Here is a 26460-nt window from a genome sequence, read left to right on the forward strand (position 1 = left end):
AGAGTAGGCAAAGTGCAGCTAAAAAAGAATGCTTCACTGAGTTAAAATCCAAGGAAAACCAGTGTTTAAAGTGGGTTTTTTATGCAGGCAGTAAATCTAACATAAAATGGGAGACGATTCCATAACTTGAAACCAATTACAATAAAAGCTCGGCCATCCTCTGATTTAAAATTAGACAGAGAAAAAATCAGTAAAAGCTTAAATGTGGACCTTAAGGTCCTTGATGGAGTGTAAGTGGAGTGGAGATGAGAAATATATATTTCTACAATCTTAAAAATCAACCCTGAACCATGGGAGCCAATGTAGTTGGACTAAAACTAGTGTAAAGTGGTCATACGTCTTGGTCTTAGGTGGTATAACGTCTTGGTAGTTAAACTCATCACTCATCACTGTTGTTAAAATGCAAAAGTGAATCCATAACAGGTCTAGGTCCATAACTCTGACACAGCAGTGCAGTCTTTCCAAGTGAAGGAAACCCTTATGCAGTATGTGCAATAATGTATTCTCCACTCCAGTGTTCTCACGCGGTTATGGTTATGGTAATGGTAAGTGCCAACCCGAGGCATTGAAAAGACTTCAGAGGCTAATGTAACATGCATGGCTTACATAGCCCATCCACACCATTAGTGACAAGGTGAACTCATCCCTCATCACTATTGTTAAACTCATCACTCATCACTGTTATTAAACTTAACTCTGTCTTTAAACTCCTCACTCATCACTGTTATTAAACTTAACTCTGTCTTTAAACTCCTCACTCATCACTGTTGTTAAACTCATCACTCATCACTGTTATTAAACTTAACTCTGTCTTTAAACTCCTCACTCATCACTGTTATTAAACTTAACTCTGTCTTTAAACTCCTCACTCATCACTGTTGTTAAACTTAACTCTGTCTTTAAACTCCTCACTCATCACTGTTGTTAAACTCATCAACTCAGGTCTGCATGCCTCATTTTTGTAATGGAGACTCCCACACACGGATACCCTTTAACACATTATATACCTTTTTTCTATTAACATTTGTGTGCACATGAACTAGGCACAGTGACCTTGGTTAGTGCTGTTAGAATGATATGTGCTGTTTGTTTGGCATTCAAGATGCTGGTAACGGCAGTCTATTTGCAAAACTAATAAAGGATATAAAGTATCTTTTGAAGAAAAGTATCATTGGTTATCACATTGACTCCACACCACTAGGTACCAAATATGGTTTAGGTTGGAAAAAAATGTAAATATATAGGCCTTTAGAGTTTTAATGTCATTAGTAATGAAATGAGATAACATGTTGTATATTAGACTAAATATTATGATATATCCTATGAACCAGACAGAAGTACATCACATACATTCAGAATCATTTAGATATCAGAAGGCTCTCTGAACTTTGATAGCTATTGGGTACTTCTTTCAGTCAGAATGCCCTGCTGTTATCAGTGGGAAAGGGTGTTATTGCACTCCTGTACGGTAGGGGGCAGTGGAAAGCTAAATTAATCCGTCTGTGATAAACGTCAGAGAAAGAATACATTTTGTTTCAGCTGCTTCCTGGACAGACTTGGTGGCTTGATAATAGGACCTGTAAGACTTCTCTTTTAAATTGTAAAAATAATTCTGCTACTTGACATGATATTTATTTTGCATGTAAGTGACTTTATGTTTGCTTGCTTGCAGGTCACAGATTCCAGGTCGATCCGATTAGTGGTATGAGAAGCAAAACGACATCTTTGCTAACTTCAGCATTTGTAAGAGAATCTTGACAGACAGTAACGATATCGTTACCATTAAATATGGGGTTAGGAACACTGTTTAGTTACACAAGCCTCATTGAACATAGTAAATACGTAGTTAGACTTCAACTCACGATGTTGCACATAGGCTGCATAATGGCCATAATTCGAATTGCAAAATATTTTTAAATTTCAATGCATTCTCCGGCATAGTGAGTGCAAGTAAAAGGTTGAACCCAGGCACTCTGACCATCAAATCAGGAATCATGGTGGAATATTGTGCAGATGTTCTTAAAGATGAGGCAGCTATTGATTGTCTAATTCACATTATGTACCTCTGTTGAGATATAACTCACATTATGCAACCAGTGAAAGGGCTGTAAGAACATCTTTACTCTCAGTCTTTAGACTATGACTTAACGTGAGTACGACTGAAACAAGGAATGGTTGGATTTCTTTGCAGGGATTAGTGGCCTTTGTGCTGCCAGCAGTCCAGATGACTCAAATCTTTGTTTATGGGACACTGAAGAAGGGACAGCCCAACTACTTCAGGATGTTTGACCCTGTCAACGGGACGGCTTCCTTCTGTGGCCGAGCCAGCACCATTGACAGGTTCCCTCTGGTCATCGCTGGCAAGTACAACATCCCGTTTCTCTTAAACATTCCTGGAGAGGGTCAGAACGTCCAGGGGGAGATCTACTCCGTTGATGACCAGATGCTGGCATTCTTGGACCGTTTTGAGAGCATCCCCCACATGTACCAGCGCACCCTGGTGGGACTGAAGGTGGAGGAGCGGGTAGATGGGGCTGGCTGTGCCCATACTCCAGGGAGCACGATAGAGGCCTTTGTGTATAGCACCACCACCTACCAGCCAGAGTGGGTGAAGCTGCAGAGTTATGAGAACTATGACGCATATGGCGATCATGGTTTAGAGTATGTTTTTCGTGAAGCCAGGGATGATTAGAGCCTGACACTGTCTCACAAGGCAGTTGCTCCAGAATCTGATCATCTTCAGTAGTAGATAAAGTAGTTCAGTTAGAATAGACAGAGGGGAAAGCACTTCAATATCAGGGTCTTGTATTGGTTAAAGGAGTGTCTGGTTTAAAATCAGGTTTATACATCTACTGTTGTCTATAAATGTATGTGGCAAACCTTTACTTTAGTGGTTTGATTTGGGCCACTTAGACTAATGTAGGCCAGTAAGGCCAGTATGAGTACAGTTAAGCAATTTTCTGAAGCACTTTTTAAAATCGAACAATGTGTAATGAAGCGATGCTCTGCAAAACATCGTTATGGCCTATTTTTTAGTTGTTTGATTATTTTTTGTCTTGTTAAGTGAAAATCACACAATCGCAAATATAAATAATAATATTTATAAAATATTTAAGAGGCATTCTTAGTTGTGTTACTGAACTAGTACTGTATCTCAGGGTAGGGTCAATGGGCATTGGAGCCCTTGTTTGGTTCTAGACACTTTCTACTTCAGGAATGATTTCATTCTCAGTCATCCTGTCAATCACTCAGTGTACTGGTCACCACTGCATACTCCTTACTTTCCTGTTTTGTTTCAGAGATTTTAATCGACAGGCATCAATAACACTCCATGTTATATTTAAAAAATGAATTAACTAAGTTGATCTCCAGGAATAGTAATGTGGTCTTGTTATACCTCTGGCTGTCATGAGTAGGTAGGTTTGACGTCACATAGAAATATCATTATGTCTATTTGTTAACGCTGCTCTCATTGTTTGTGTGGACGTTCAGCAGAAGGAAGCATACTTACAGCAGATTCATTTATTGGACTAACAGCTTTTGATTTTTTATATTCTACCTAGCTCTTGGTAGTTCTATTTTTTTAAGAGGCACTTTACTTGGTTGTCTTTGTGAGAAAGAAATGTGTGTTTGTATGAAGGCAATGCTCCTAGAACAATGAACAATGAACAAAGTGGAATAGTAATAAAGTTGTTGAAATAAAGGAATTTATTGAGAAAGTCATCCCCTGATTGTTTATTTTGATCTTATTTTATGGAAGTTCTTATTTCAGTGTTCTTCATATACTACAGATTATCACTTTAAATTTACCGCCATGGTTTTCCTTCTAATATAATCCATCTGTTTAACATTCAACCAGGGACAGGTTGAACATTAACAAAATTAACAACAAGAGTTCAATACTTCAGGGAACAAAAGTGCGAAAGCGTCCTTGAAGTCACCGCTACAGCTGAAGGTAGTTACATTTATATACCTTTGATTAGATAGGAACCGATTTATTCAACTTGTGACGTGACTGTGGAACATCTTTACTCCTGATTTTCAGAGACTTCAAGAGAGAAGGACTGTATAGGACATGTTTGGATTTCTTTGCAGGGATTAGTTGCCTTTGTGCTGCCAGCAGTCCAGATGACTAAAATCTTTGTTTATGGGACCCTGAAGAAGGGACAGCCCAACTACTCTAGGCTGTTGGACCCTGTCAACGGGACAGCTTCCTTCTGTGGCCGAGCCAGCACCATTGACAAGTTCCCTCTGGTCATCGCTGGCGAAGGCAACATTCCATTCCTCTTGAACATTCCAGGACAGGGCCAGCACGTCCAGGGGGAGATCTTCTCCGTTGATGACCAGATGCTGGAGTTCTTGGACTGTTTTGAGTTCATCCCCCATATGTACCAGCGCACCCTGGTGGAACTGAAGGTGGAGGAGTGGGCAGATGGGGCTGGCTGTGCCCACACTCCAGGGAGCACGATAGAGGCCTTTACGTACAGCACCACCACCCACCAGCCAGAATGGGTGAAGCTGCAGAGTTATGAGAATTATGACGCATATGGCGATCATGGTTTAGAGTACACCACTCACTTTTAGAAACTGTTGATTATCTTTTTTTTTTTTTACTTCTTAGCAGAAACCAGCTCAAGCACAATAATTCTGAGGTTTTCTGTGCTAGTGTGTTTGTTTTTTTTGCACCCCGGTTGGGGCACTATTAGTTTGGAATCAAGAAATCCGCGTTTTAGAAATTAGTTTGCTAAAAGTGATCCTGTCAATCGCTTAGTGATACCACTCCTCTTCCGTTTCAAATCTGAATGAGATCAGGACTAATATTACTGCTTGTAATATTTCATCATTCCATAAACCAGGTACATCTCCAGTATATGTTTTGCTTTCATGAGTAGGTAGGACTGATGACATTCAAATAAGATAATCCCGTGTGTGTCTTTTGTATTGCTACAAAAGAACACGTATTCTAGCAACCAGATGAAAAATAGTTATGTGAAACAGGGGAAAGAGATTCCATGAGTTCATTTTCTGTATTTGACCTACCTGTTTGTAGTGTCATGGAAAGGCACAGGGTGTCCAGTGGATTAGAAGAACAATACGAACATAAAACTATTTTAATATGGGGTTATAAATAAATGCTATAAAGTAATAACTAAAGCAGTTAATAGCAATTAAGTGGTGCTGAATTATTATACCTAGCTTACTCTACTTTTCTTTATACTGTTTTATATCTTTGTACTTTGGCACACAGACGATAAGGACACACATTTACAGTAGAGTATGTTTTAACAATCACTACTACTAAGTTAAAACGACCAAAGTGTCATATTTATTGTGCACACACTGACCATCATAAATTTCCTTCCACATATAATCCATTGGTCCATCATTCATAAGGTGTTTTTCTTTATTTCGCATTCCTGTAGAGGAAACACTATTTTCTAAAATGGTTCTTTGTAAACGTTTCAACATTTAAAAAATGATATGAAAGCAAAGACAGCGTTCAGAAAAAAATAAAAGACAAATATTTTGGCACTGGAACAGGGATGAAAAGGCAGCAACTGTCCTTTCGAGAAATAGGAAAATTGGTGTTGCGAGTGAAATGGACACAGAAACGAAACATGATTCAACATTATGTTTTAGAAAAAAAAGCAAAGTGGTTCACAGTCCTTATTAAAAATTGTATAAAATGACGACCTACAAAACAAACAGGTTCCAAAAAAATGGGTAGAAACACTTAGAAAGTATCCGTGGTAGTCTCATGCCAGCAACTGAACAGCACCAACACATTATAAAAAAATGTCCAGATATGCATAGACACTGTTTAGATTCCTGTGAAATGTAAAGTGAAAAAGAAAATCCAATCAAATCAACACAAAAAGAGGATATTGTGTGGGACCATCCAAATGACAGAACAGCATGACGTGGCCATTGGTATGCTGCCACAGAGCAGAAAAGAGTGTTAAAAAACGAATGGCTTATCCTCTGTGCAGCTTGATGAAGAGTAACCTGATTGCGATGCCAGTGGGTAATTATTTTCGCTGGGGTGGCAGGATTAGGAGTGATATGTGTTTGTGAAGAGGTGGGGGAAAGGGAGAGTGTGCCAGGCTCCCCCTACAGGTGCTCTAGGTATCAGTAGGGGTAGGGGTCCTTCCGGCTGTGGAAGCGGGCGTGACTGCAGGAGCTGGTGGCACTGCGGAGCACCTCCATCCACCTGCGGGCAGATAGAATACAGAACAGCAAAGTGAGACGTTGGCACGGTTACTGGGCAACAATGCAAGAGGCTGCAGTCAAGACAGGTGTGCACTGTTAGGAAGCAGTGAAACACATATTAATGAACATATACCACTGCGTTGATATTAAGGGGATTTTTTTAGGCATTAGGTAAACATTTTACAACGGTTACGCTATATAGCATTTGTAGTTGACAATTTAGCTTCGAAAAGCCAATAATTTGCTATCAAAATATGTGTTTTTTTTTTTATCTTGCTGAATGTTACTCCTGATGTTAAATCATGAAATCTTTGCCCAATACAAACATCTGTTCCTATAAAGTTGAAACTGAATGTGGCGTGAAATGAAACAGTACCTCTCAAAGGTGTACTCGCTCTCGGATCTAAAGTAGTAGACGTGAGATTTGAAATGGAGCTTGAACACATAGTCCTTGTGGATGTTCTCGGACTCCGACGGAATCGTTATTGAGTACCCAAGCAGAGGAAGACTGGCCAATGGGTAGTCATCCTGAAATTCAACCAATAAATCAAATCAATCATTCAAATAAACCAACCAACCAAAATGTGACTTGTTTTACGGAGCACAACTAAAACATAAGCAGAACTATATACAGGAGTGGTTGAAATCCTTAATATGCAAAGGCCTGTTTACCAGAATAATCAACATTAGAAAATGTTTTGTTTCATTTCAAAAGGGACAGGGTCTATGTCCACTATACACATATATCATTATGGCAATGGTCCAACTTTTTAAAGTATTTCCTAAACTACATATTCCTCAACATAAACTCCAGTGTTGATGGGGCATAACCTGATGGGTCTTGTAGAAGAAAAGGCTGAAGTTGGTGAAGACGACCCAAAGCTTCTGCCAGCCATTGCTGTTTTTGAACTTCCTCAGCAGATTCCCAGACAGCTGATTCTAAAAGAAAATAGACAAATACAACTTTAGATATTTTAACCATTAGCTATATCAATAAACAGTTCATAACATCTGCATGCCTACACAATCACTATGATGTCACAGTGGTATGCACGGTGAAAACTGGACGTTCGATCACCATATTGCCTAGCTTCAACACGAGTTAACCCCTTCAGGTACGGAACTCACTCATAACCCTCAAAATCACCCCTAGCATTCTGGATGAAGTGTAGACTTAAGTGTAGACTTGGTGAGTGTGGAAAACAAATCAGGAATCTGTTTAATAATGTTTACCCTCCCCCTGCCCCCGCTCATCAGTGAATCTTGGAAAAATGATTTCAGTTTTTTTTTTTTTTTTACATATTTATCATATCTATTTTAAATCATGAAGCACTTGTGTAGGATTTTACTATGGCTAACGTTGTTGTTAAATTAATTCCTCAACATCTATGCTGCATTCACTGACCAAAGCACAACCTAGTCCAACCTTGGCTGCTTCAAAGAGCTGCAGTTGTTTGACATATTGTGGTTCACCTGAAGTTCATGGTGTATGCCACTGGCATTTATTCACTTGTTTTATTCTTTCATGAGGCGCACTCTCTCTGTTTGAATGCATAATTACAGCTTCAGGATATCTGCCATGGAGCATCCTCATTTCAGAGAGCACAAGGCTTGAATTAGACTAGACATTACATGGGCTTGATGTCATACAACTCTGAGAACTATGACATTTCATTACAACTTACAAATTTGTCAGCTGTCACAATTTGGATTTACATACCCAGTCCAACGTGATTAGAGTCATGCCTCGTGCACTCTCTGAAAATGACTTTGACCAGGCTTAAAGTAAGCGTGGTTGATATAAATGGCCTGGTAATTACTGACTAGACACTCTTGAACAAAACAAAGTCTGACAGGTGAACATGCTTGTTACAGCAGAGAAATCTGAAAGGACTACGGGCTCTTAATGAGTAGTGTCAGTGAGCCCTGCCAAACCAAGGCAAACCAATGTACAGTAAACACTTTCATCTCGCTACGCCTGCCGCTTCCCAGAGAAATGACAAACAGAAGATGATAAGCTCTATGGGAGGATCTTATGTTCTATTCTGCTACCGTCCCCTTCTGTCACTGATGATGTATGGTAGTACACCATCCAAAATGTTCTTTCTTTTTTCTTTGGCATATTCCATTCAACCTGTTTGAAATGAACTTCTCGGAGACTTTTACCAACACTGGCACAGGCACTTTTGCGGTTAGGTTATAAGGTTTAGCTAATGTAAGTTATCATTTCAGTTCTGGGGACAGTGAAAGCAGAAGAGGCTGAAATCTAAACAGCCCTTGGCGTTAGCGAGGCCTTCTCATTACCTCTCTACTCTTGAGGGAGTCACTGAGGGAGAGGCTATGGGCTCGATACCAGCACACCACTGAGACAGACACGGGCCCCTGGCCTCTGAGGAGCCGTATGGCATCGGGGCCCCTGACTGGCCTAGGGTCCTCTTAACACGGGAGGACAGGCAGACACAGATACAACCAGAGAGGAAGACGAGGAGACGTGCAGGCGATGGAGACAGACAAATAGAAAGAAAGGCAAAAGAGACAAAGAGGACCACATACACATAAGTTAGAGGCAGAAATGCAGAAGTTTAGGGACAAAAAAGAATTTAGGAAAGTCCACCAGCACCATCACCACTTTGAGGTGAGAAAGGCAGCACATAGTTGTACAATCAAGGCTGCTTGACCTGTAATGTATTTAATATGAGATGTGACTGTTCAGAATGATCAGATCTGGGTATGTTCTTTTTAGCATTTTGCAATCATTAGCATTTTAGATGCTTGTCCCGATCTGGAAAAAGGTGAGACTTTCAGAGTTGGTCAGATGGAAATCTACAGGAAAGGAGAGAAAGAGGAAGCAAGAAAACAGTAAGCTGCCTCTACAGGGCATGACCCTATACACTGTGAGACCCTTACGTATGTGGCGTGGTAAATAAAACCAGAGCGCACTGTGTAATAGCTGCCTCCCACAGACAGACGAAAAGTGAGAGAGAACATGCTATATGCTACACAAGGCTATTCAGCACTTAAAATTACTTTGCTGGAGTCAACATTTTCAAATCAAAGAGGCACCTGTATACTAGCATAAGAAGTGCAATCTCAGGCCATTTAAAACTAAGGTCTCAAAGAAGGGCTCGAAGGAGGTCCATACCGATTAAAAAGTGATGGAAGAGAAGGAAAGATTAATACACCAAACACCAAAGATGAAGGGAGAAGACACTAAATAGACCACAACAGAAAATACAGACATACACATACACGTATACAACCATAAACACAGATGAGGGTACGGCTTGGGGAAAAATACCTCCACGGCAACACTAAAGTCCACCATGGACACGCTGGTGTTGCGGTGCCAGCACACGTGCACCGTGGTATTGCCACGGTGAGGCGCCTGCCGCTCCAGAGACGTGCGCGAGGCACTCAGGTCATCCTCGGACTCCTGGTCCATCCCAGGGTCATCAGGGGATTCTGGGAAATTCAGTAAGGGGAGCGCTTTAATGGTGGAGGAGGGGAAGGGTTCCTGTTTTGTTCTCACGTGAGAAATGTGTCACCGTCACCGAGAGTGGGTACTTCTCATAGAAAATGTTGGTCTCATAATTCATCCATACTTACTGGTGTAACAATAAAGCGTCTTTACATTTTTTTTAACAATAGGCAAAGAACACCAGAGACTGCCTAGACATGTGATTTCAATGAAAAGTTTGGAAAAGATTATCATCATGGCCAGACATATTGTAGTGTTAGACCCTTTTTTTTCTATGAATCTCCAAAATAAATCTCTAAAGAAAAAGACACCAATCCAGTGAGAACACGGGACACAAGAGATGCTGGAACAAAGGTGGGAGGGACGTTTACAGGTTAATGTTACCATCTCTACCTGTAAGAGACAAAGCCGTGCAGAGGATTTAAAGGTTTCAGGGTGCCAGACTTCTCAAGTTGCCGACCAGTCAGGCTAACAACATGACGGCTCAAATTAGCCACCAACTACAGTCATAATTCTTATGCTGGCAAAGTTATAGACATTTAGTAAGTGATGCTGCTTTCAAATCATTTCACCAATAATTGTCAACTCTAGACTCTAAACTGCCATTTTGGAAGACACTTCAAGTATATACTACAGCAGCCACACATGTTGACCTCATGCCACATAAAAGGATCCAGAACTTAGTGCACATATATAGTATTAACTTAAAAACAATCACCGGCCAATACCGAGCAGTCAAAGATAGCATATAAGCACAGGTCACTCTTAAAAAAGTGGTTACACGGTGGGGGGAGTGGAGGGAACCTACTGCTGTCAGTAAGACTGCTGCTCAGAATTTCTGATGAAGGTCCATTGCAATTGTCTGCCAGATCTATGGCTATCTTGATGTCCTCCATCCATTTCTCCATCTCAGAAGCAGAGCTGATGGAGTAAAATGAAAATATGTAAGTGTTGACATACCAATGATCCAAAGCTCCATTATTTCTTGATGCGAAGTGTTCTAGTAGACTGTAAGTAAACAAACTAAGTAAACTATGTTTATATTTTCTATGCAGCAATATAATACACAGGACAATGTAAAGACAGCTGTATATCATTGTGAAACAATGCTGTTGAGGCCAATACAAGACTCCTTCACTGGAGGCCATGGTCTTGATCTGGTATGGTTTACTCAATTAGAACTTCTTCGAAGTGTTCCTTATTTATTGAACACCCAGTGCTAACTGACTAAAATGGAGATTATTTTGCAATTATGTAGATAATGAATAGCCAGTGCTAATAGTAAGTGCAGATTGATTAAAATGCAGGGAATAATTCTATACTGAGAGAACATTCCACAAGCAATGTGGGAATTTTGAATATCTTATACCGTCAAAATGAAGAATGACATTGTGTTGTAAAAATGTTTTCTGGTAGTTTGTTCAATCAGTGAATTTGTGTCTTGCAAAGGGGAACCCACCTGGCTGCAACCACCACAGACTGCCGCTGTCCGAACAGGGTGAAGGAGTGAGGGACGCCCCATTCATCTTCACTTTCTCTGATCTGAGAACAGCCGACAGACACAAAACATCAGTGTCCTAAATAGTGCCACCAAGACCCAGACACGCACAATTTCAACACAGACCAAACGTGAAAGCCATACAAATATATAAACTCTCCAGACACAATTGAAAGAATTGTTAAAACTGGTCAAGTTGAGTTAAATATGACTGCACAACCATCAGTACATTCACTAATGCACTGACCAGCAGGGGGCAGGCTAATCTAAAACTACAGCTACTCCTCTGTTTTGAATAGTCCTGACAAAACATTGCACGTACTTAAAGATGCAATCTGTAATTCGGTTTTTGCAAAAGGTTGTTGTTGTTGCTGTGATGTTATTAATTACACCCCTCCTTTCCGTGCTCCTAGAGCATGTGTGTTGATTGGCTGGAATTGTTTATCACTCTGTCCCAGCCATTATGTTTGATTCCCATTTACAAAGCCAGGTCTAAGTGCAAGTTTTTTTGAGTGCCAAACATGGAACCAACCTGTTAAAGGACTGTGAGGAGCAGATTGCACCTTTAATATAATGACCCACTATATCTGGAGAGCTGATAATCTTACCTACGCAAAAATAACTACGCAAAAAAAGCATCAACACCAGCAACACACAAAGCACCCATCATAACATTTCCCCTGCCTCGATACTGTTTGAGCCCCTGTAATTGTTTTAATATCCAATCAATGGTCTAATAAGTTTACATAGTGGCGGCATGGGACCAACCATCCTGCTGTGAGTGCCAAGACAACTCAATGCACTGCCTGACTCCTTACTGAAGCATGCTTATGCAAGGGAACAATGGCTGCTTCTGTTTGTGTTAGAGTGCAATTAAGAGAGCGCCCCAGAGGGAGGGGAGCAGTGAAATTAAAATCCATTGGCTCCAGTTTGCTCCGTTTGCATAGTGGGAACCTGAAGCTGGGCAGACAAGGACAGCTTAATCTGCCGCTGTTGAGCAAACGATTCCAGATCGCTCTATAACCTTTGCTGTAAAGAGAGCAAACTACGAAGACTGAGTTCAGAAAAAGCTCCTCAGTGCTTCGTGTTAACCTCTGTGTTGACAGAGTGACATCCCATATAAATGCTGAAACACTTTTCTCTAGAATAACTGGCAGCACAGAGGAACAGTCTGCCCTTTTTACTATCTTTCTTCCTTTCTAGCATGCCTTCATTCTTTTTTTCTTTTTTCTTTCTAGTTCCTCCTTTCAGTCAAAGTGAAATATCCTTGGTATACTCTTCCAGACAGTCGAGCTACACACAGTGGTGGAATGATTATTCCGATCCTTTACTTAAAAGGTACAGTCTGCGAATCTGGCGTAAGTTTAATGATCGTTGAGATCAACAGGCCATCAAATTACACCCTTCCCTTTTGTGCTCCTGAAGCTTTCCACTACTGGGAACACACATGTTATCAGATGGCTGAGTGCATGGGTGAAACACACACACACACACACACACACACACACACACACACACACACACACACACACACACACACACACACACACACACACACACACACACACACACACACACACACACACACTTTGTGAAGTCACACTTCCACATTAAAACTTCACAGGTTTTTCCAACACAGCCATTAAATGGCTACTTCCATCTCCTAGGTCCGAGACAAGACACCATGGGCAAATGAACCTCGGGACAAAGGGTGCCATTCACACAACTCCACGGTCAAATAAACTTGCTGCTAATTGGCCACACACACACTTTTACTCCCTCAACTTCAGATACCCACATCAACAGATAGAAAGATGATGAGGATGGTGGTGTGATGATGACTCACCGTCATGCCGTAGAGAGGAAGCTGGCCGTGCACTTTGAACTGATTGGCGGCTGTCATCCCTCGACTTGTGTACAGCAGGACGTCATTGAACTAAGGCCACACAGGAAGAAAAAAGTAAAAATAGACTAGGATGAATACAGACACACACACACACACACACACACACACACACACGGACACACACAGGATGCTGCAGTGACCCAATGAAGGTCACCGTCCTTTGTTGTCGATGTCTATTCACACAGTCGGCAGGCAATAGCTCAGCTCAGTTGTTTAGCAGTCTTCACATCTGTGGTAGCCGTGCTCCACCTCTGCTGATATCGTTATCAACTTTCTAGAGATAATCAGTATGTACTTTATGATAACTGCAGCTGCTATATTTGTTTAACCTACAGTAAAATGTAATGTTTTTTATATTTTATATCCAAAAAAAATGGAGAAAAAATGTTTGCTCCTACAATAAATGCAATAAATGCATTTGCAGATACAGACAAAAAGAGAGAGAAAGAAAGAGAAAACGATTACCAGGAAAAACATTCTCTGCTGCAGGCCTTTCCCAGACAGCTTGCTGAGACAACCCAACCTGATAAACTCCTGCCAACAGGACAAAAAAAACACTGATCACTTAAATGAACAAAAACACTGATAAAACAGAATTGTATTCACGCTCTGGATTACCTCGAGGGGGAAACCACAGTGGCCCTATTCTCAAGGTAGAGCAGGGTCTGGACTTTGTAAAACAGACCAGCTTTGTATCCTAGTGTTACTTTTCACTCACAGTGTACAAAAAAGAAAAAAAAGAAAATGTACAGCAGAGTGGAGACTTTAAAACACCTTGTATTTGACCTAAACTTACCCGGCCAGGTAAAACCAGATTGTCGATGCCCATCAGGTCTTTTTTCAGCTCCAGAAGTTTCTGGAAGTTCTCCATCTTGATCATGGTGCCGTGGAGCTGAGCCACCATCTCTGATATGTCTGCCAGAGCAGCTGCAATCAAAAGAATAATTATAAATACTTCACAAAACTTTCTGTTTCTTTTCTGATTACTTCACTTCATTTCTTTAATTCCATGTATTCAATCTTCAGATGCTGATCCAAACTGACGTACAATAAAGCTGCCTTCAAAGAGTAATTTCCTTTCATTTTAGTCTTATGCTAAAACTGGGTTCTAACAATGAATTGAACTGAATGAACGAATGAATGAATGAATTAAGTAATCATTCAGTTGCATAGGACTTTGTAGGCGTCTATTTATGATTGACAGATGCTGTGAACATGTTGTACAGGCCTCATCTTAACGTATTTTCTAGCGTGTTCTTAAGTTAGGAAATCTGTAGGGTTGTGGTCAAATAGTCTTTTTTGCTTAAGGAGGTTCATAACGGAGTGAAATGACCCGGATTATCAATAAGTGGCAGCCATGATAAGAGCTGTTCGAATTCTCTAAATGCTGAGGGGGAGGTGCTTCAATGCTTCTCAGCTTCTTAAGCACTGGACCATCCTTTACGAACGGAAAGGGGATAAAGCCATCCAACAATTGAAAAAATAAATAAAATAATGGCAGACATATAATCACATGGTCTAGTCTAAGTGCTAGATGCTAAACTGCATTTCGTTATCTCAGTACTTGTACTCTGTATAATGACAATAAAGTTGAATCTAATCTAATCTAAAAAAAAAAAAAAGTGCAGTTGTATTCTCTTAGCACCACGATAGTCTTTTCTCAAGTCCTTATGAATTATCCTTCACATTTTTCCATGACCTCATGACGTTTTCTATCAAGGTCAAGGAAAAGCGGTTGGGAAAAGACATAGAACTTAGAACCTTTTTGACTTTATTCGACCGCAGCCTCGAATCACTTCAGACTGATGCCTTTGGCCTCCACTAACCAAACCACACCCTCTCATTGTGGCACGTACCTCTGGAGTCCCTGAAGTCTTCGTGGGTGGGGGGGTAGTGTTTGCAGAGGCGCTCCAGGATCAGCTTGTAGTGCATGAGGCGGTGGAGCGGGCGCAGGAAGAAGATGTTGAGTGGCAGGTAGCAGACCTTCTGCAGCTCAAAGTCACGGCACAGCGCCTCCAGCCGCCGCGAGCCCCGGCACGTCCGCTCCAGCTCCAGCAGGGCCTCGGACTGCTTCTGCAGGTGACCCGTCATCAGCTGGGACCAAGACAGAGAGAGCGAGAGAGAGATGCAGAGAAACATTCAGTGGATAGAAGAAAGAAAGAAAAAAAGAAAGAGGCGGAGAGAGTGAAATAACAGAGAGAGCAAAGTGTTCTAAAGTCCAAGCCATGAATACCACACTACTCAAAATACTGACTGACACTGATACCACTATAGGTATATGTAATAATGAATGGCACGGCACGGATATGTTATACAGTACATTACATGTAGGCTGCATATTAATAGAATTGAATGTATTGATTATTAAGGTGTGTTTGTGCCTACAGCTGGCTAGACATGATAATGGTCTCCACACCATGTTGCTAGCAACAACATGCAAATAAAGTCTGTGCAGTTTTAAGGCAACACAGCGAGTGACATTCCAACCTTCAGGCCCTGAATGTTCTTCAGCATGACGTCTCCCACACGCTGGTAGTCTCCTTTGATGTGGGCGTTGGACCGGCCTTCCCTGGTGGAGAAATGCAAAGGGGAGGCACATCCATTAGTGCTTGTAGTGGTGGAGCTCTTTCACTCAGGCCACGTTACAAAGAGATCCTAGATTTCTATCTTTGCATTCAAAAGGTGTTTCAAAGTGTCAGTTAACTTGGCTCACACAGAAAGAAATAAGGGCCGTCTTTAATACAGAAAGACTGATGGACCTGTGCCTCCTTATAAAGTGAAGCATCACTAGGCCTAACCTTGGCAGTTTGGGGTAAAATGCTACTTTTCAGTTACTAGGTACAAGTTGGACCCCTTAGAAAATATACAAAAGGATTTACTAAATGTCCTCCTACTAACACACATGAAACATTCTTCCCAATGCCATGGGAACAGTTGCCACACAGCAGGCAACAGTCGAGTGGCCTTTTTGTAATGCTCAGTTTTGGCCACTAGAGGACTCTACAGCGCAGCATTCAATCAGCCACAGGCTTTTGGAGCAGAGCAATGGCATTAACTCTTCCATGACCAACCCCTTGCACACATACACACACACACACAGTATAACTCACAGCTCAGACCTGTCAGTAGCAGCAACATCAAGCCAAGGTGGAGACACCACGAAAAGGAGGACACAAAAAAAAAATTGATGTGATTTATCTGTGTCCTACAAGTGGAACCGACTCTGCCTTTCTCAGCAGATTGGGCTGTGGCAGCATGGGGATAAATTACATTACGGTTCATCCAGAACGGCACAGCAGAACGACACAGGCAGAACTGGGGGGGCTACAGGAATCTCTCCTCGCTTGGTCCATTTGTTATTGTCAGATCTCATTCTTTTTGAGGGGGAAAAGGGGGCCCCGGTGAGAAATCATGAAACTGTCGGGTCGACTCACAAAGCCTTCTGTTCCTTCTGTTGTCTCCCCCTCCCGAGATGCCCCGGGAAGGACCATGATATGACAAATATGCTGACTAGTGTGTAGTGTTTCTTTCAAAGGTCCAATAACCCTCCACTTCCAGGCCCCATTCTCCTGTGTGTACGCCTAATGCTTCAGTGAGAAGCGGACATGTGGAGACTGCTGAGAGATAACGGAACAATTGAATTGTTATGTGATTGTGAGGCTCATCCTAGTCTTGAACAATAACAGCATTACTGATTAGAACTGGATGAACTAGAAACTTCTCTGTTGGCCGTAGGGCATTCGACAACAGAGGAGTAGAAGCATTCTCTGACCGTTTCAGGTCACTGTTCTTGGCATCCATAGTAATGGGCGCTATAATATGAGGCTTTCTGTACAGCTAATAAGACACTTCAGAGCAGTGATGGAACCTCCTCCCACACTCATAGCCCCGCCCCTCCAGGAGAGACCAACATAGTCTTGCCACACCACTCAATCGCCTTGGGCTCCCAGTTGCCGTGACAACCTGTGAACCTGAGACGCTTTGAAGCTGGATATGATGGAACAGGTCCCCTTTCCCTGACAGCAGAGAGATTAGCAAAGCAGCCTGCCCATGGGGTCAAGACGGACCAGATTAGACGTGGTCACCACGGATCACTGAAAAAGAGGGGGGAGTGCTCACTAAGGCAGATAATGAAATAATTAACGACGTGAACTGCATGGTTTACTTCAGCCACTATTCATTAGGGGCCATTGTGTTGTCAGCTAAAAGCATTGCTGGGTTTCCTTACCCATCTTGATATGAATTATTCACTGGACTTCAAAGGCTTAATTGCGGAGATTTTATTTTTCATTTTGGAATCACTGCAAGGACCTTTTTTTTTTTTACTTTAGAATAAACCGTTTTAATGTGAAGCCAGAACCAGACACTACTTTTATTCTGACTGATAAATATATACAAAAAAAACAATCTTTTATTGTAAAAACAGGTAAACGAGTCAGTCTGACTCCCATCTCAGGAGGGTATTTATGTGTGTTGCAAGCCCTGTAACCCTTAACATCTTCATGATTTGGCTCAGGTACTGAAGACACTCAATACCTTTTCATCTCCCATGTGAAGAGCTCAGAGCCTTTAGGACAGAGCTATTTCATGCAGTGTAATTGCTGTTTTGACTCCAACATGAGAGGGATCCATCATCAACCTACTTGGGGAATAAAGACCCCAGGTTTTTTTTGTATGTGTGGAAAAAGGCAGTGATCACCTCCCCCTCCACACACACACACACACACACACACACACAGACACACACACACACACACGAGGTCCACAACACTAATACCTACCACTGTGCCAGTCGCTGCTCCACCTCCTTCAGGAAGGCATCATGGAACTTGAAGACGGGCTCGAAGTTGGCAAATATTACATTCTTGAGCGTGTCCGGCAAGGCCTCTTCTTTCGACATGAATTTATGGAGCGCCTGGAACATAGACAAATACACATACACGCACACACACACATCTAGCATTAGGGTCAATAGCCGGATGTTGAACCATTTCATATCATGTTGTTTAGAGAAAGCCACTCACTCACCCACTCACTTCAGAGCGATTAAAAAACGTGCATTACAAACACCACAGGAGTAAACTGTAGAAGTAAATAGCTGCACGCAAAGCTGTAAATTGTTCCACTGGTGGATCTTGTCAAAATGTCAATGAAAAAAAAACCTAATTTGAAATGCACTTAAAGTGACTGATGACCATTCACTAAAGGGCAGGCCACACTAAGCGGATTTTCATACTTTTGCGGAAAATAACTTGACAAACTGGCCTCCCGGCCAGATAAATCTGCCATTTGGAGCGTTACTTTCCGTCAAGGTTAGAATCCCCTCTCCAGAGTGGGAAGGTTGCAATCTACCCTGCTTTCAGGGCCTGTCTGGCCGCAAATCGGGTTTAAATCCGCGAATCTGATGACGTAATTATCCCACGTGAACGCTGGAAGCTGTCAAGTAGTCACGTACATCTTCCCAATCGCAATAAAAACAAAAAAATGTAAGTCTTCTGTTCTGTTTATGGCTGGCAAACAACGATCTAAGAAGGGCACGTTTTATTCACTGAGTTACCAAAGCAGTCTTCTTTATGGGGACTAATTTACACTGCACTGAATTACACAACTAATATTACCAGATACATATAATAGTGGACATTACACTACACTACAGCGTATCAACATAAGAACAGAACATAGCTAAATCTCCGCTTAGCGTGCTAATCACTACTAATAGCACTAGAAGGTAGCCCAAAATGTGGTATTTAATACACACGATCTATCACAGTAGCAACTTCATGAAAACCCTTACTTTCATTAGGTATGCACATAATGCATCACATACAGGTCGAACAATGATGATTTAAGCATAGGAAATGTATAAGGCACAGTATGGTCAACTACTTGGCGACAAACTGAACTGTCTGCACCAACTTAACTAGTTGTAACTTGTCGTCTTCTTCTACGAGTCTCCTTCTCCATTTCCGGTAGCACCCTTCACAGCGCCACCAACAGGCCTTGCATATGTACTACAGCATATTCACCAGTTTCAATGGGTGTGTGTGGCCGTAGAACAGCGCAGCACAGCTTTGTCTGGCAGCGATTGACTAAACCCGAATACGTTCCCGAAAGTATGAAAATCGGCTTAGTCTGGCCTTACTCTAAGCTAGCTCCACCACAACCCAGGAAGCCAAAAGTTGGTGCACAACTCTCAGGGAGGTCTTCAGAGACAGAAATAATTTGTATTGTTTGCACAATTGGGTTGCATTCTTGCATTAAATCACTGCTGTTTTGCAATTACTGTTTTTTTCTTCTTCTTGCTTTGTTTTGTTTTAAACCATCCCAGTCTTGCAAACAGTAACCTCAACTAATGAGATGAATCAACTTCCTCTCACATGTGGGTGGAGCAAAACAAAACATATACAATAATAATAATACTAATCAACAACAACAACATGCTAAACCTCTGATGATGGGGGAGACATGTGTTTGGGCCCAGTGAAAGCGGCTGAGTAGAGGAGCGATGATGTGGTTGAGGGTGCTTTGAAGGCAGAAGGTAAGCACAGCTGTTCAGTGTGGAGGAAAGGGCTGGAGTGGGCGGGGCTCCCTACCAGTTGCAGACGGTGGCTTTCAGATCCCGCAGCCAAGGAAAATATTTATGAGAAGTGTAAAAGCGTCGCTCCCTCACAGACACGCATCTGTACACACACACACACACACACACACACACTCTCTGGTGGCCCCTACCACCCTAGACTTCAAAGAAGCTGGAAAATCAGACATCCAGGAGGAGATACAAGAAGTAAGGGAGTGAGGGAGAGAGAGAGAGAGAGAGAGAGAGAGAGATAATGTAGAGATAACGTAGAGGGAACAGTGGGAAAACTACAAAGGTGGGGGGAAGGGCGGTTTGTTTGTTCTTGTAAATAAATCAGCCACTGCCCCTTTTCCGGGTGCAAGGGTCTTCAACAGAAGTGATAATATTTGCCCTGGTCGTCAAAACAGTGCCTTGCAGAGGAAAAGGCTGATGTTTCGGGCAACTGCTTAATAAACAGCCCTAAGGGGACCTCTTGGATGTTCAAATGGAGTGAGTCAAGACGCTCATCTTGATCGAGCAAGCGGCCTTGAGCACAGTCTCCCAGAAAGACTTGTCTGCCAGAACTGTCGCCTACGGGAGATAAAATTGCCCAAACACAAAGCAATCCGGTTTGCAGCGTTTTCCCAAACACAGCGAGTCAGAGTTTGAAATGATTGGAAGCCTGAAGCTGAAATGTGTGTTCCTTGTACTGGTGTATAACAGGGTAGCAGCAGGCAGCCGCGGTTTGCTCTGTGTCAACATGGTGCTGAGGGTCGAGGGGGAAACGGCATTTTCAGACTCAACTCATCCATCAGCAGGGTCTTACCACAGTGATGACCTCCAGGTCCTTCAGATACGTCCGCTCTGTGGTCAACAGCTCTTTGGCAATGAAGTACGCTTTGTCAGTGGGGAACCTCTGAGGGATGGAAGAGAGACACAGAGACAGAGGCATAGCGAGAGAGACAGGCAGATAGAGAGAGTAAGAGAGAGACACAGAGTGAGTAAAAGAGACAGAGAGACAGAGATGAATAAATGGATAAAGGAGTATTAAACCACTTTGGGCTCATGTCATTTAACAGGCTGAACCATAACATGCTAAGGCGACACATCAATTAAGAGATTTCCTTTCCAAAGCTGTGCTGATGGACAACTCCCTGCCATGCACTTTGTTTGGTTTCTGGCTCAACCTCATGTGGAGCCCACTTTAGCACTGATGCAAAAACACCAGATCGACACCAGATCAACTTTGCATTGACTTTCTACTGCTACTTAAGACTGCCAGTACTTTCTAGCTGTCCCACATAGAAGGGAATTTAGGTTGGCTTATCTGGGTCTCCGGCTATTTTGGGGGGGAGGATGAAACCAGGGGAACATCCAAAAAAACAAATGGGTATGAGTTTAAAGGACCCCAACTTCAGTTATTCCTGGCCAACTTCAGTTATTCCTGTTAATTCATGCCCATATCTACCGTTGCCTCTATTTCTAGCCTTCTGACTCCATCTCTCTTCATGTCTCTATAGCTGCACGTCCTCAGTTCATCATACTGATAGCACAGTAGGGCTGTATACAGGACTGAAGGAATGAAGGTCCTCAGTTGTCCTCATATTTTCTTTCCTTTCTTTCACCATCTCTCTCTGTATCCTCCACACCCCACTCCACCCCCCTTTACTCTTCTCTTCTCTTCCCTCCCACTGAAAGACAAACCTTCCTCCGAACCTCGTCCTCGTCGTCCGTGCGGACGAATCCGGCGTCGGTCAGCAAGGGGCTGGTGAGGGGCGAGGGCTGCCGGCCATCAGGGCTCTGGCCTAGGCTGAGAGTCTGCTGCTGTTTCTGGCCATTCACCATCATCATCCTGGGGACAGCCGGGGAGTCGCTCAGGCCCGGGCTGCTCGGCAGGGGCCCTGGTGAGAGACAGAGAAAAAGAAAAGTAAGATGGAGCTGAACAAGGTGTGTTTACATTTACACTGTTAATCGGTCCAAAATTAAAACAGTTCAGTTAAGTATACATAGAAACATTGATTGAGAGATGTAGTTGCAAGAGTGTGTCTACTCTACAGAATTCTGATGAGTTTCATGCTTAAAAAAAAAGAGAAAGTAATTTCAGACTATCTATCATTAGTGAAGCTAAAAGTGCTGGCAAGAATTAAGTATCAGGTTTACTGCCAAATCTGACAAGTAAAATAGAGAAAGCAACAGAGAGAAGGAGCTCTTGGAAAGTGAGTGCCTTGAAGATGAGCTAATGTTGCCTTTGCTAATCATGAGCGTCCAGACGCACAGTCACTGGGCTAAGTGAGTCATCATTTGTCCAGGAATCTGAAACCTGTAAGAGTGCGGCCGTTTCTGACCTTCATCTGAACCCCCAGGTTCAGATTGTGATAAATCAGAAGTCTACAGCAACTCAACTATGCAGGTCACTACGTCTACGAAAGACACTACTCCACTACAAACTGAATGTGCAGTATACTTGCCCAATACTCTTTGGTCCTCTGAACTCACTGCTAGGTTGAGACGGACTTCTAAGCCACTGCTAGCATGGAGACCAGCCTGGCATCCAGAGCAATAGGGAACGGGTGGTAGAGTTGCGAGGCCAGTGCATAAAAACCTTGTCAGGTAACACATGTAACACAACTGAATGGACCCACACAACCACCAGACTTAAGCCCGAAGACGCACTGAACACGGCACAAAACTAGCCTACTGTGCTAATCTACCACAAAGACAAGGGAGGGGGGCTAGCAGCTAACAGGGGAGACCCCAAAACAACACTGGCCCGAGAAATGCTTGGAGTCGTGCTTCAACAAAACTCAATTTTTATTGCGACTAGTGCATAGTTAAAAAACCATGTTAAGAAGTGTACCATACAAGACAATCACAGACAATCATGGGCTGGGACAAAACAGTTGGAAGGAGTCTAATGGCAGTTAACACCACAAGAAACCCCAAGACAAAACTTACAAATATATCACAAGTGAGAAAGGAAAAAGCCAAGTGTATTATGAAAGTTCCCTGATCTAGGAAGTCCTTTTGTACACGCTTAATGTTTAGTGGAGAAGTTTCTTTACTTGCAGTAAGGATGTTAATCAAATAGAGTTTTTTTTTTTTTTTACTTAAGTCAATCAGTGAAACATAGCTGTCGCAGAATTTTAAGACACATAACACAATACCACATCTGAACTGCACAAACTAGGCTGCATGGACCTTAAGCATGTCTTCCTCAGCATTTCAGACTAAATACACAATGTTTAGTAAACCTACTTTAAGGGCATTAAAGGTTTGATTTACATTTGATTTGAACATTACCATTGATTTTAAAAACTGTTAAATCTCACAGTACCAAACGTTAAGATATTAGACATGCCGAGAGTCCATTATGATGAGGGTGTCAGTAAGGGTACAGAAAAATAAAATTTGGGTTTAAAACATCATGTGAATGAACTGGCTTGTTTAAAAGGAGCGTGTCAAATGCAGGTACATTTAGGTCATACAATGTTCTACCTCCCACCCTGGTACCATCAGTTATGCTACGTTATTTGTCAAACACAGAAGAAATCAAAACAACTGCACTATTAAAACATGACTGAGCAGACATGAATCGTCTGGGTACACCAAATCTGTATTTACAATTTCTGGAAAGTTTGACAAGGCTGTGCAAGGACCTCCCAAGAAAAAAAGCTTTCAAAAGCCAAAGCTTAGATTCCCTTCAGAAAAGCAGTGAGTCACTAACTGATTCAACACAAACCTTCAGAATCACTTTTCTGTGGCACACAACACCGTCAAGACCGTTTTTTTTCTCCATTTGAGTGATAAGTAGGATAAACCCCATTATCTTTTGCACTTTTCTGCACTTATCCTTAAAGAAAATATTTACGAAATCACGTAAAAGGTCAGACAGCCTCAGACATATTCACATACAGAATCTTTTTTTTCTCTTTCATGTTAGTCCCTTCATTTTGCTAATCTGTTCATCTGGTAATTGTAGAGCATTCATAGCACTGTGCGTCTGTACCAGTTCTCTTCAGCTAATGACACCACTGCAAGTCAAGGGAAAACAAGCCATCCACTCACTTGCCTTTGCATTCCACAGGAAACAGGGAAGAGTGACAGTAAAACAGAAAAGGAACAGGTCAACATGCTTTTAGCAGAAGAAGAACAAAGAAACCATAAGAACAGACAAAAAAGGGAACAGTAAGAAAGTAGTGTCCAACAAGTAAAGAAACATGCTGAAAAAAAGAAACAAATAAACAAACAAACAAACAAAAAAACCTCATTGCACTGATAAAGTTATTAACAAACAAATGGCAATAAGAATGAAGCATCCAGTGACCACAATGCCATTACAGCAAAAGAGAATGGGGGAAGATGCAGTAAATACAGATCAAAGAAACAAATTGAAAATGAAATGGAATACATGCAAAGTGTTTGCAAGCCACACATGCAAGAAAGCTGGCAAGCTTCGTCAGGCCATGCCAGGCACCAGTGGTGTTGCAGGAAGCTGCCCTTAACAACTGTTGGCAGGTGATTGTGTCAAATGTGTCAACAGATCATGTCAGTAGTTATAAGCAACCTCTGCCTGGATCTGCACCCTTAGATATTAGTGCTCGAAAGAGAGAGATAGAGAAAGTGACGTAGAAAAGAGCAAGCACCACTGATCTAATGGCCAATGGGCCTAACCAATGATCATAAACGAAATTATGTAGAATATTCTGGGGTTTGTAGCTCCACGTGCTTAAAAGGCTATGAGGAACTGTAACTAAAGGAACCCACAAACAATTAAACCTCTATCTGACATTGCAAGTCAAATACTCTGTACTTACAAAATTATGCCAATGCTACCAAAAAAGAAATCACTCTTTCTTCTGTACATAAGTGGTGTATCCCATGTAAAACTATGTCAGCATTGATTACTGTTAATTACCACACTCAATCAATAAAGACCCCTACTAATGTGGAAACAGGCCATGGCATGCATGATACTATGGCACATAACCCAGACCTACACCCTGACCATCGTAAACATGGCTCTAAACGCAATTTAAACAAATTAGTGTGTGTGTGTATATATATATATATAAAAATTATATCATATTGTGAAGTGGATTAAGACTTTTGCCTGTGTTTCATGACTATGATGAGATTTGTGTGGATGCAATGAATGTATTTTAAAGACATTTGGCACTAGGCACAATAAATCCATCTTTTTAAACGTCTCCAATCTGAAAAATCTAGAGAAATATTTTATGAACTCTGAATACTGGACTGAAAGACCTGGGGCCCTAATTTCATAGGGCAATGAGCACTGCTAACAGGCTTCACGCATCAGCAACCGCGCAGTGGGGATAGGCGGAGATACCTAGATTTGCTATTTTCATTGACACAAAGCAAGCCACAATCAAGCATAAATGGGTTGAGTAATTAGTGGATGTATCATTAGTGGATAATGTAATTCTTTATCAGCCAAATCACAATGATTCGAGCCCACCTTTTTAATGTTCACACGGACGTCAGTAACTGTTCTACTAGAACTAATAGAGCAAAGAACTTATTTCCGGTCACAAACGGAGCAGTTTACAAAAGAGGAGAAAGAGGTTCTTGTGTGGAACGTCTGCCCGACATAAAATCAACCGGAGGTTTCAAGGTAAAATGTGTTGCTTTGAACAACTCATTTATACATGGATCTCCCATGTCTGTGCGCTGACACACCCCAGCATTGTGCCGACCCGCCTATGTTTGCGCTTAGAATCTTGCTCGTGTTATGAAATTAGCTAAATCATTTTGCCAAGTTATTAAATTAGCTTTCATGAACGGCAGACTTTGCGAGTTGCCCATCAATGAAATTAGGAGCCCTGGTCTGCATTAAAATATGCATAGTATGTCTATTATGGAAACTTTTCGACCGAATGTCTTTTAAACTGACTTCATGGGCCATTATTTTGCCCCTATTTTGCCCCCACTGCAAATGGGAACAATGTATTAATTTGAGGAAGTCAGGCTCAACCAATAATCTTATCCATCTGTGACATCACACAGATTTCACAAAGATGCGTTGGGAGAGTCCTACGCTGAGAGGAATATCTGGCTAAAAAAGTGCCGGAGCACCATTTATACCGAATGGCACACCGTTTAACAGCTAAAGACCCTGGTGCTATCCTCCTCATTAAAGTGATAACCAAAACTGTCCTCCTCAACTACGGGCACCTCTTCATCGAGTTGAAGGCTGCCAAAAGAGTATTTGCTCCTGGGCATTGGGGAGGTGTTCACCGCTGCTGGATTTCCATAGACCAATGGATGGCCAAAGGACCCACTACCAGCCTCTGACTCGGTGTCGCTAGACTCCGTGCCACTGCTGGTGGAGCCATCGATCATCTGGGGCGTGCCCAAGTTATCATTGGCACCGAGTCGGTTCCCAAACATCCTCTGCCCAGTGTTGGACCGGGCTTGGCTGGGTACCGCGAGCCCATTGGTAGCCATGCGTCGCTCTATGGCGGCTATGCGCTCCACCCTGGACACGTTTGGCTGTGGCTTGTGTGCCGGTGTGGAACTGATCTGACTTAGAATCATGGGATCAGTGTCGGAACGGTTCCTCATGCCATTCTGCAGCTTTTGCAGATGTGGGGAGCGGTTAGCGATGGGCGAGTAGCTGCCATAATGCAGCCCGTCGGCCCCTAGCTTGCCATTCATTAGGTAATGCCCGTCATCCCAGTGATGGGAGCGTGCGTTATGGCCATTCTGCTGGGGATGGCCAAGGGAGCCCGTGCGGTTAAAGCTGTTCACCACAGGGCTGGAGGCAGCGCTCCTTGTCTTACAAGACCCCG

General features: G+C 42.3%; 3 protein-coding genes across 4 annotated transcripts in view; 2 read left to right on the forward strand and 1 right to left on the reverse strand.

Annotated features, from left to right (window-relative positions):
• Positions 1-1544: 1544 nt before the first annotated feature.
• On the forward strand, positions 1545-3644 carry LOC308362568 (gamma-glutamylaminecyclotransferase-like). Of its 2 annotated transcripts, none has more exons than XM_080835287.1 (3): positions 1545-1579; positions 1673-1743; positions 2192-3644. In XM_080835287.1, exons 2-3 carry the CDS (start codon positions 1705-1707, stop codon positions 2690-2692), a joined length of 540 nt encoding a protein of 179 aa, XP_080691413.1. In that variant the 5' UTR covers positions 1545-1579; positions 1673-1704; the 3' UTR covers positions 2693-3644. The 2 variants fall into 2 exon arrangements, with proteins under 2 accessions (XP_080691413.1, XP_080691414.1); XM_080835288.1 differs by having other exon boundaries at positions 1555-1579; positions 1673-1702.
• A 484-nt stretch (positions 3645-4128) lies between these two features.
• On the forward strand, positions 4129-4584 carry LOC308362648 (gamma-glutamylaminecyclotransferase-like; the record flags this gene model as incomplete). The annotated part of the gene is made up of 1 exon (XM_080835377.1): positions 4129-4584. The coding sequence occupies one exon, from the start codon at positions 4129-4131 to the stop codon at positions 4582-4584; it is 456 nt and encodes a 151-aa protein (XP_080691503.1).
• A 1459-nt stretch (positions 4585-6043) lies between these two features.
• farp1 (FERM, RhoGEF (ARHGEF) and pleckstrin domain protein 1 (chondrocyte-derived)) overlaps positions 6044-26460 on the reverse strand; it is a gene marked incomplete at its 5' end in the record, with an annotated part of 57050 nt that continues 36633 nt past the window's right edge. The window contains 14 exons of the mRNA XM_080834441.1: positions 6044-6211; positions 6587-6738; positions 7042-7149; positions 9509-9672; positions 10497-10609; positions 11148-11230; positions 13033-13122; positions 13558-13626; positions 13889-14019; positions 14949-15186; positions 15580-15661; positions 17874-18007; positions 20475-20564; positions 21353-21549. Of these exons, the coding sequence (XP_080690567.1) occupies positions 6130-6211; positions 6587-6738; positions 7042-7149; positions 9509-9672; positions 10497-10609; positions 11148-11230; positions 13033-13122; positions 13558-13626; positions 13889-14019; positions 14949-15186; positions 15580-15661; positions 17874-18007; positions 20475-20564; positions 21353-21549 (1733 nt within the window). The 3' untranslated portion in view covers positions 6044-6129. The remainder of the gene's footprint in view (positions 6212-6586; positions 6739-7041; positions 7150-9508; positions 9673-10496; positions 10610-11147; positions 11231-13032; positions 13123-13557; positions 13627-13888; positions 14020-14948; positions 15187-15579; positions 15662-17873; positions 18008-20474; positions 20565-21352; positions 21550-26460) is intronic.

The sequence above is a fragment of the Sprattus sprattus genome (assembly GCF_963457725.1).
Source record: "Sprattus sprattus genome assembly, chromosome: 3".
Taxonomy (NCBI): Eukaryota; Metazoa; Chordata; class Actinopteri; order Clupeiformes; family Clupeidae; genus Sprattus; species Sprattus sprattus.